The sequence below is a fragment of the Phoca vitulina genome, unplaced genomic scaffold (assembly GCF_004348235.1).
Source record: "Phoca vitulina isolate PV1807 unplaced genomic scaffold, GSC_HSeal_1.0 scaffold89, whole genome shotgun sequence".
Lineage (NCBI taxonomy): Eukaryota > Metazoa > Chordata > Mammalia > Carnivora > Phocidae > Phoca > Phoca vitulina.
The window spans coordinates 1,910,349-1,920,860 of record NW_022589792.1 but is presented as its reverse complement, the minus strand read 5'-3'; the positions used below and the strand labels follow the sequence as shown (position 1 = coordinate 1,920,860).

The window sequence follows — 10,512 nt, the reverse complement described above, 5'->3', positions numbered from 1 at the left end:
CCCGGGAACTGCACTGGCGGCCCGTGAGCCCGCCCCTCACTGCCCCGTGTCCCCTCCCCCGCCCGAGAACTGCACTGGCGGCCCGTGAGCCCGCCCCCTCACTGCCCCATGTCCCCTCCCCCGCCCGGGAACTGCACTGGCGGCCCGTGAGCCCGCCCCCTCACTGCCCCGTGTCCCCTCCCCGGGAACTGCACTGGCGGCCCGTGAGCCCGCCCCCTCACTGCCCCATGTCCCCTCCCCGGGAACTGCACTGGCGGCCCGTGAGCCCGCCCCTCCCCACCCCGTGTCCCCTCCCCCGCCCGGGAACTGCGCTGGCCGCCCGTGAGCCCGCCCCCTCCCCGCCCCGTGTCCCCCCCCCGCCGGCCGCGGCGCGCGCACTCGTTGGTGGTGAGCTCGTAGCACTGGTTGTACAGATAGGCAAACTCTCCGCCGGGGCCAAAGTCAAACGAAATCTCCTGTTCCAGGTTCCTGGAAGGGGAGGCCGAGCCGTGAAGGGGCAGCTGGGGACGCCGCAGCCTCATTCAGGACAACACAGGGAGGCCCACTCCGGCCACGGAGGGCCACTCGGGGACTGGGCTCAGGCTCCCCACCGTGTGGGGCCCCTCCCTGCAGGAGCCACCCTGCCTTACAGGGGCCGCCTCGGCAACGCCCCGTCACCACCTCCCCCAGGGAGCCAGGTCCGCAGCGGGCGGCCGGCGTGGCAGGTGGGAACGTAGCCCTGCTGTGGCCGCATACCCGCCCCCCTACCTGATGGACTCCTCCATGTCCCTCAAGGACCGCTCAGCCTCCTCAAACTTGTTGCGGGCCTCCTGGGCGGCTGGAGGGGGTGGGCAGGGTGGGAAGAGGTCAGAGGCGCCCCAACCCCCATCCGGGAAGGAGAGGGAGGGGCCGCCGCGGATACACTCACTCCCCCCGGCTCCCCTGCTCTGAGTGAGGACCGGCCCCAAAGGCCCCGAAGGCCCCAGGGCAAACCCCCGCCCAGCTGCCCAGGCACTCCACTCCGGAGGGAGGAGGACCAGGACTCCTGGGGCCTAGCGGGCTCCTCGCCTGCTGGGGTGGCACAAACAAGCAGCAGCGGGAGGCGGCAGGAGGGTCCCTGGGGGCCTACCGGGGTGGTGATGGTTTCTCCAGGCCTCAGATGCTACCCCCCCCCCCCGGGACGGCCCCAACTCCCCAGGCTTGCTCAGGGCCAACGCAAGCCCATCTTGGGAAGCAAGTGAGACCCATTTCGAGGGTCCCTGCAGGTGTGGATCATGGGGAGCATGGATTCAGGCGGGGTCCCCTCCCTCCCCCCCCCCCCCCCCCCCCCATACGCCCCCCCCCCCCAATAACCCCCCCACCCGCCCCGAGGAGCGCCCCCTTTGGGCGGCCCCGGGGGGGGGGGCGGGGGGGGGGGGGGGTGGGCGGCGGGCCCCCCCCCCCCCCCCCCCCCCCCCCCCCGCCTGGCCCTCACCGTCAATGAAGGCCTGAGTCTGCTCATCGTAGGGCGGCATTTTGTCCTCTTCAGTGGGGCTGGCTGCAGGCTGGGGGGGGGCCAGTGGGGGCGGGGCCTCCTGGGGGGCGGGGGGGCAGAGTCGGCAAGTGCCCCCGCCCCCCCCCCGTCCTCCCCCCCCCCCCCGCCCCCGGAAACACACACCTTGGGCTGCTCCCCCTGCACCTGGGAATCTTCTTCTTCCTCTTCCTCCTCCTCTTCCGTCTCTTCCTCTTCCTCTTCCTCCTCGTCCTCGTCCTCGTCCACGGGCGGCGAGGGCACTGGAGACTGCTCCTCCTTGGGCTCTGTCAGGTCAGGCTCAGACGGCGCAGGTGGGGGGCTGGTGGGCAGCACCTGGTGGGTGTGCGGGCAGCCGGTGCCACAGGCTCGGTGGTCCACCCCCACCTCCCCGGGGCTCAAGTCCAAGCTCACACCATCACCCAGCCGGCAGCCTCAGTGTCTCGGCCCCTCCCCCAGGGCCTGGAGGGACAGACAGCCGATGGGGGGGCCCTCCCCGGAGGGGGCCTGGATGGCCCCGTGCCAGAAGCAGAGGCAGTTTCTTTGTGAGGCATTTGGCGGGGGCAGGGCAGGGCAGGGAGGGGTACTGCATGTCCTCTCCTACCCCCGCTGACCTCAGAGCGGTACTTGTCCCTGATGGCGGCCCACACGCGATCATAGAAGGCGGGAGCGTCAGTCTGCACATCTCCCCCGAGCAGGGCCTGTGTGCGTGTTGGCGGAAGTGTCAAGATCGGGGCCTCCACGTCCCCCGCCCCCCCCCCCCCGTGTGCCCCAGGCACGCTCGAGCGGGGGGTGCCCTGAACCCCCCTAGCCAGGCCTGGGCGCTGAGGCGGAGCGGCCCGAAGGGGGCAGCACAGGCCTGTGGGAAAGAGGGCGGGCCCCAGAGGAGGGGAGAAGCAGGGGAGGAGGTAGGGGTGAGGGCCTGAGCGGCCGGGGAGAGAAACTGAGAGACAGAGAGGGAGAGGGAGCTCCAGAGCACAAGCACCAGAGGTCGCTGGGCCCCTGGGAAGAGGCAGAGGCCCAGGTGGGAAGGGAAGGAGCCAGCAGCAGGGAGCCAGCCGCAGCTAGGCCAGAGAGCCAAGGCCGCCCGCGAGGAGGCCAGAGCAGGGTGGGGGGCACACACTCGGGGGAGCACGTGGGGCCAGGTGGGTGGGAAATCTGGCACGTTCCTAACCAGGTGCCCCCACGGCACCCGTGTGGTGCGCCCAGGTCTCAAAGGGCAGGGAGGAGAGCTGGGCTGCTACCCTCTCGCCTCACCCGGGCAAGGCCCAGTGGCATCACCCACGCTGGGCACCCAGCAGCCCTGGGAGCAGCCCAGGGCCAGCCTGTCCCCCGCCCCCTGGCCCTGAGGTCACCCTAGGGCAATGAGACCTCTACGAGTCCCAGGGCAAGAAGGATGCAGTACCTGAGCTTCCCCTTCTGACAGTGCCCCGTCACCGTCGGTGTCCAGCTCCGGATGGGTCTGCAGCTCGGTGACCGAGACCCTGCGGGGGCGCAGGAAGAGGCCGGCAGGGCGGTGAGGCCCACTGGCTCTGGGCCCGCTACCTGCTCCCCCCCCTTGTCAGGGCCCCTGCCCAGACTCAAAGTGGGAGGGGAGGCAGAAGTTGGGAGAAGGTGAACTCCGGGGTTGGGGTCAGAGGGGGGCCCAGTCCCATCTTCTCCCCTGTCCTGAGGACTCCACAGCCCAGAACAGGCTCGAAGGAGAAACAGAGATTCCATGTTCCCGACAGCCCACCCTCCACTCGGCCATTAGCCTGGGTCAGCCGGCAAGGTCAGGGGCACAGTGGGATTAAAAGGGGTCTGGCTTTTGTCAAAGTGACCCAGGCCACAGAATAGGCTTGGGAAAGGTAATGGAACCCCCCAGCTACCTCACCTGGCTCCTTGCATGTGGGGGGTTCCCTCATCTACCTTCAGGGTTTTTCTGGACCTACTTTATACCTGAGTAAGCAGGGGCTCAGTAAGGGGACAGCAAGCTAGTCCCAACCAGATATGGTTTGGGACTAGCTAAGGACCCATGCCGAGGAGGTGGGGCTCAGGCACAGGGTAGGGGGAGGTGGGAGGAGGGAACCTCAGGCCCGGGGCAGGATGGGTAGACTCACGCCCCATCCATATCGTCGTCCAGCTCCTGGAAGGCGTTGGCCGCCAGCTCCTGTTCCCGCTGGGCCTTGGAGGCGGCCTGCCGCTCTGTGGAGGACCCGGCTCCGTCACCCGCCACCCTGAGACCTGCCCTGCCCCAACACCCCACGTGTCCCACCGTGTGCTTGGCCCTGCCCTGGGTGCCGAGTCGGGCCACTGAAGAGCACACACCAGGGACGGGAGCCGGGAGCTGCCGAAGGCTGGCCAGGGTGGGGGCCAAGGAGGCGGCGAGAAGTGCCAGATAGTGGGGAGACCCCGAAGCAGGGAGTGGAGAGGTCTGCAGACATGGGGGCTGGGGCTTGAGGACACCCTGGGACTTTGGGTTTGAACAAGCAGGGGCTCGCAGCGACCGTGCAAGGGTGGGCGGGAGATCACGCAGAGGTCGGCCACGTCTGGGAGGCCCCCATGTGAAGCAGCCCGTGCACCCCAGGCCCGCCCTCCAACACGAAGGTCAGGATGGAGACTGGGGTGGGGCGTGGCCAAGCCAGGAAGGCTTCCTGGGGGCCCAGGGCGGTGCCTCCTCCGCTGGCCTCACCCCCACCTCGTCGGACTGGACGAGAAAGCGGCCCCAGCGACTGAGCTCCTGGTGTACACGGGGCCTCTGCTCAGCCGTCTCCAAGGGGACAAGCAGGGTTCCCTCTGCCACGCTGTGCTTCACCCCCAGAGAGCCCGCCACACCCCAGCAGACCAGGCTGGCACCGTCCCTCTCCCAGGTGAGGGCGTGAGGCTGGCTGGCCGAAGGGACCTGCCCGCAGTTCCCCGGCTGGGCAAGAGCAGGGCCAGGGGCAGAGACACAGGATGGGTTAGGAAGCTGGCTTCCATCAGGATGAACAGAGAGAAGAGACCTCCCGATTTCCCAGCACTGGGGGGGAAGGCAGAGCTTGGGGACAGCTGTCTGAGTGGCGGGGCCCAAGTGTGCTTCTCGGTGGAGGAGAGGTACCAGCTGGACGCCGCCCCGGAAAGGGGGAAGATAACAAAGTCCAGGGTCTCCCAAGAGCAGTGGAGGGTGGAAGCCAGGGTCTAGGGGCAGAAACAGTCTCTGCTGAGGGAAGGAGGGGAGGCTGCAGATGCCACTGGGGTTCCTGCTCACCTGCCCCCGGGGCCACGAACAGCTTCAGCCTGCCTTCAGGCCCACTTCTCTCCACCCCTGTGCCCCCCCCACCCTGGTCCCCCCCAGCCCATCGCTTGCCTGGACCAATGTGGTCAGCTCCTCCCTGGTTTCCTGGCTTCTGTTCCTCCGCTGTTCAGAATCCTCTATGGCTCCCACCTCACCAGGGGTAAAAGCCTAAGTCCTCCCCGCGGTCCCCAAGGCCCTGCCCTGGTCTCTCTCCCACACCCCTCCGATTCTCCTCACTCCCTCCCTCCTGCCACACGGCCTCCTTGCTGGCCCTTAAAAACCAGACATGAGGCTGCCTCAGGGCCTTTGCACCTGTGTCCTCTGCTTGGCTCCCTCCTCTCAGCAGGCAGGGGCTATCTCCACCTCGGTCAGTGCTGAACCTCTGGTACCTGGGATGTGCCCGGCACACAGCAGGAACCCCACGAGCGCTGCACGAGCTACTGGATTACCGATTTTACGAGAAACCAAGGCAGACAGAGAAAGGGACAAAGAATGCAGCAGGGGCCCAGGGAGATGGAGGAGATCAGCAGGGTGGACTCGGAGACAGGCTGCCCGACTCCCGGTCACCAGCCCAGGGAGTAGCCAGGGCCACACTTCCAAATCCTTCCTGCAATGCCTGGACCTTTAACTAGTCTGGAGGAGGTTTCTGCCCCACCTCGCCCGTCTAGCCTGCTTCCACAGCGTGACCCCCACCGGCCAGACTGACAAGGCTCCCGGTTTTCCAGAATGGCAGCACAACCTGCCAAAAGCAAGAAAATGCTGGACAGAGCATAAAAAACCATCTTCAACCAACCAAAGTGACATAAATTGCCAGGCCAAAGAGCAATTCAGGAAGGTTAAAGGACATGGAAGCTCCCGGCAAATCCGGAAGTCTGTGTTGATGAGAATTTGTGAGACAACAGAGAGGGAATCAAAGCCCCAGGTGGGGAGAATGGGAAAGCACCCGCCGCAACTAAGCTGTGACCTCACCCCAGGGTGGCCCCCTTGAGGAGAAGCTGGACCAGAAATCACCCTGCCTGTTCTCACACCTCCACTCCCACTGCCTGACAGGCTGGAGGGGCCTCCAGCCTTCACTCTGGATTCAGGGGATCCCCCAATGGTAGTGTTCCCATGTGGCTGGCAGAAAGAACAGCACCTCCTCTCAGAAAAACAATCACTTCTGCTAGGCTGCAGATTATTCCTACGAATGACTTTCGAATACAATGACCAACGCACAGGCGAAGACAATGAGGCGCACGGAGGACTGAGGCAGCACGATCGGAAGTCAGCGGACACGAGAGCCAACAGGTATGAGCATCGCTCCTGGGGCCAGGCGCTGCCCAGCCAGAAGACAAGGGCCAGCCCTGGCCACCCCATGACGTACCCTCCCACCGCTTCTGGTGCTGCTCTTTGGCCTCCTTCTCTGGCTTCTCGGCCTCCTCCTTCACCATGCGCAGCATCTCCACCTGGTCCTCCAGGGACTTCTTTCCAGCCTGTAGCTCAGCGAGCTTTTCCTGGGTGGGCAAAAGGCAAGATGCCACCTCTCCTTCTGTTCTGCCTTCTTCCTGAGCGCCATCTCCCTGCCTCTACGCCACAGGGTGGCCACAGGTGACCTTCCCGAAGCACACACCTCCCTGTGGTTCCCCGGAGCTCACCGGAGAGAACCCTGAACACCTCGATGTAGCCCCCCCCAGTCCTGCATAACCAGGCCCACTGCTCCAGCCCCAGCTGTCCCACCACTATCTTGACCTGTAGGCTCCAACTACCCCGACAACATTTAGATTCCCCAAAGGCTCTCTGCCTCCCGTTCTTCACACATGCTTTCCCTCTGCCTAGAACACTCTGCATGGCTAACTCCGAATTAGCCCACAGATTTCAGCTTAGATAGAGGCCTTCTCCTCCAGAAGCCGTCCCTGCTTCCTGCCCCCACAACAGGTGGGAGGAGGAGGGAGACTGGGCACGAGTCTCCTCTCTGCCTTAGAGCCCCAACCCAAACGACCCTTTTTCCAGGGGCCCTGGGTGTCCCTTTGGCATCTGTCCCTCTCAGTGGACAATGCGCCCTTGAGGCAATTCCAGGTCTGTTTCCAGTCTCATGCCCACTATACCGCAGCACATTCTGGGCCTCTGTGGAGATTTCAAGAAGGAACGAGTGTGCTGTGTGGATGGGGCCCCCAGCTGAAGGGTCTTAGACCAAGCCCCACCACGGGATCATTTTCCTCCTAAGACCTTGGCCCACATCTCAGCCTGGCCTGCTCCCAGGATTCTCCCACCGCCCCCAGGAGGGCAAAACTCACTGCATGGCTCCCTCACTATCTTCTGAATTCAGAAAGGACTTCACTGCCCCTCCCCCTCGACCTCAAGAGGGGCCTCACCAGCCAGGGCATGGAGGGGAGAAAGACCCAGAACCTTCCCTGGGCAGAAAAACAGAGCTGAAGCCCTCATGCGGAGAGTCTGGCAGAAGTCCAGGGGCAGTGCTGAGGACTCTGACCCGTCTAACAGCCCAAGGGGGTGGTGGGCAGGGAAGGAAGAGACACATGCCTGGGCACACGATTTCTTCCAGCCCCTGCAGCACTCACCCTATGGAACTAACCCGGCTGCTCTGTCAATGTCTTGAGTCCTCCCCCAGAACGGGGAGGTCACATGGTCATCAGCCTCATCTTACAGATGATGGCACCAGGATGCAGAGAGGCGTCCCTCCTGTTCTGGGATGCAGGAGGACACTCCTCTAAGCCCACTTCAGCCTGCCACCAAGGCCTTGTGCAAGACCTGTGCTGACCACCACCTGGTAACGGCTTAACCAATGACCAAACAGCCAGCTGACGAATGGGTGAACCAAGGCACACACGGATGGTAACTGGCCCCGGGACTCCACTAGTCAGGCAGGTGTCAATCCCACCCAGCCTCACCAGCCTATGACTCCAGGCCTCAGGGCCCACACTGTCCGGGCCTGGCCCCACGGGGTCCCTCACCTGCTTCTCCTCCCGAGCCTTCTTCCAGTCCTCGATGAGGATCTTCTTTAGGCGGAACCCCTCTCGCGTGACCTCTGCCATCTGCCGCAGTGTCTCTCTCTCCTTACGGCCCTTCTCCCTGGGGTGGAGGGAACACACAAGCACCACCAGGGAAGCCCTTAGGGCTCACAGCTCTGCCTCCTCCAAAAGGACTCAACCTACCTGCTGCCCACCCCATGTGGGGAAACATGGAGCAAACCCCCCTCCCCCCACTTCCTCAGAGCCCTTCATCCCTGTCCCTGAGAGAAGCGGCAGCAGTCAGAGTTCGCTCACTGTAGGGATCTAGGAGAGGGGCTAGGGAATGCTCGGATGTGGGGCTAGAAGTTGGCTCCCAAAGGAGAAAGAAAAGCACAGAAATCACAGACTCCTAGACGAGAAGGCCATCTGATGGATAACTGTGTTGCCCTTGACCCACCCTGTACCTAAAAGATCTCCCATCAGGTGAGTTTACAAAATATTGGGATTTTCAGCTTCTCTGAAAAACAAATCTAGCTCGGCCACTTGTCTTCAACTGCCCGGAGTCAAGGGGCAGGTGTTCCTTTAGATGCCACAGTGCCCACCACTCCCTACTGCCTCACGCTCGGCTGCCTTCTGCTGTTTATACCACCTGCCTGGGGGCATTTCAGTTTTCAGGTCCTGCCGCAAGGGCGGAGCGATTCAAAGATAGGAGTGATTCAAAGATCGGAGTCTCAAATTAGACGGGCCTGGGTTCAAGCCCTGGCTCCGCTCTGTCCTAGCTGGGGGAACCTTGGGGAAAGTCACTTTTTATTCTAAACTTGACTTTCCTCGTCTGCTGAATTGGGAAACGGTGCCTGCTTCTGGGCCAGCGATGGAGTGGCAATGTGGTGTTTGTTCACAAGGCGCTGGCAGAGTGAGCACTCAGACAAAAGCAGAGAAGAGAGGGGCGTGGTTCACTGGGTGGGGCGAGGCAAGGTCAGGGGCGCGGGGGGGGGGGGGGGGGGGCAGCCACATACTTGCAGGTGTTCTCACAGACGATCCCGCTGTTGTACTCATCGGTCCCATCACAGCAGTCTGAGAGCAGAAGCAGGGATGGATCAGACCCGGTGGGGCTCCTCCCTACTCCCCCCACCGCCTATTTCGCCACCCGCGGTGTGATCTCACTCACCACAAACTCCATCATTGACCCATCTGGAGGAGATGTATAGGGGCTTATAGCCAGTGTTGGTGCAGTGGAAGCTGCCGTTAGGACAGGCGGCTGTACCTGCGGGAGGGAGAGTTTTCGGGGTGACCTCAGACTAACCCATCACACACACACACCCACCCACAGACAGATCCCCCCGACACGCGTGCACATAGACAGCCCGTGAGGACCACCAATGTGGAGAAAGGGAAGGAAGGGCAGCTGCACACTCAGGGCCTGAAATAAATCTCTCCAACGTTCTCTCCTGCCTCTCCACACCCAGGCCCTCGGGAGAGGGCCCGGCCGACTGCTCCATCCCTTGGCTCCACTTCTGTCTTTGTCTGCCCTTCGACCGCACCTTCTCTCCCATCTCTGGGTATTTGCACCTGCGGGCACCTCCATTTTCAGCACACTTCAGGGTTCAGCGGAGCCCTCACTTCCTGACCCCCAGGCTGGGCTCCCCCAGCAGCTGGCGAGCCCTCCTCACCAAACCACTGGCTTCCCCCCCAACTCAACAGGGAGCCATGTGAGGGCAGGACTGGGTCTGTCTTGGTCACCCACCACCACACAGGCTAGCATTTCCCAGGCACTCAAAAAACCTCGAATGAATGAATGAATGAATGAATGAATAAATGAACCGAGACTCACCTGGCTCATCTGAGCCATCCTTGCAGTCACAGTAGTCATCATTGACCTGATCAAAAGGGATGGTGGCAGAGCCGTCCAGACAAGTGAAAGGCTTGGACTCATCATAGAAGTGATGGTCTGGGACGGAGATAAGGGGCTCAGCCCAAGGCAAGAGGAGACCCTCGCAGCCCTCACCCAGCAGCTGAGCATTGCCACCTTCCCTACCCAGAGGCCGCGAAACTGAGGCCGAAGGCTCAAAGTATCTATCCCAGGGGCCAAGTCGGCCCCTCCCACACCCTACCCCCACCTTCAGCCACCTCCAGCGGCGGACTCACTGGTGAGGGAGACGCCCCGGGGCCTCTTGACCTCCACGGCCCAGCACAGGGGCAGCAGCACCGCGAACAGTAACATCCCGCAGAAGCTCGCAGGCCGGAAACAGGTTCTGGGGGGAGGAAGCCGGCTGCGGGGAGAAGGGCTGTGCACCCACGCTGCGGCAAGAAAGGGACGGCGGGTCAGTGGGAGAGGGCTACTTCCAGCCAAAGGAAGTCACCTCTTCCTCCAGCCGATTGGACTCCTCCATCGCTTCCGGGCAATGGGGGGCTCACTCTGCTTCCGACACCGGGGGGGTGGGCGGCGGAGGGGGGGCTCGCCCCAGTCTTGCCCAGAGGGAGTCTCACTCTGCTCATATCAATAGTGGGAAGCTCAAAACCTCCGCTCCCTGCCGGGGTGGGGGTGGGGTGGTGAGCTCTGCAATTCCCGCCAATTGGCCGAAGGGGTTAACAGTCTCCCATTCTACCGACGAACACCCTTCAGCTGCCCCCAATAAGAAATTGGGGTGACCCCCCCCCCCCGCGCATTAATTCACCACCTACACGAGGCCGGGGCAAAGGTCAATATCCACCGCGCCCCCAAGCCCAGCAGCCAACCGCTCCTCCAGAAAAAAGAAAGCGGAACTATGTGGGATCCGTCACTTCCGGCATCACGCCGCGCGTGCGGAGCGGCGACCCAAGGGTGC

At 63.4% G+C, this 10,512-nt stretch overlaps 1 protein-coding gene across 1 annotated transcript in view; it reads right to left on the bottom strand.

Annotated features, from left to right (window-relative positions):
• PRKCSH (protein kinase C substrate 80K-H) overlaps positions 1–10,435 on the bottom strand; it is an 11,438-nt gene extending 1,003 nt beyond the window's left edge. Inside the window, exons 1-14 of the mRNA XM_032396172.1 lie at positions 10,370–10,435; positions 9,833–9,985; positions 9,519–9,635; positions 8,856–8,951; positions 8,704–8,761; positions 7,691–7,808; positions 6,106–6,235; positions 3,589–3,673; positions 2,895–2,973; positions 2,104–2,190; positions 1,637–1,825; positions 1,454–1,553; positions 748–817; positions 379–468 (exon numbers count right to left, since the gene is read on the bottom strand). Of these exons, the coding sequence (XP_032252063.1) occupies positions 379–468; positions 748–817; positions 1,454–1,553; positions 1,637–1,825; positions 2,104–2,190; positions 2,895–2,973; positions 3,589–3,673; positions 6,106–6,235; positions 7,691–7,808; positions 8,704–8,761; positions 8,856–8,951; positions 9,519–9,635; positions 9,833–9,908 (1,295 nt within the window). The 5' untranslated portion in view covers positions 9,909–9,985; positions 10,370–10,435. The remainder of the gene's footprint in view (positions 1–378; positions 469–747; positions 818–1,453; positions 1,554–1,636; positions 1,826–2,103; positions 2,191–2,894; positions 2,974–3,588; positions 3,674–6,105; positions 6,236–7,690; positions 7,809–8,703; positions 8,762–8,855; positions 8,952–9,518; positions 9,636–9,832; positions 9,986–10,369) is intronic.
• Positions 10,436–10,512: the final 77 nt, after the last annotated feature.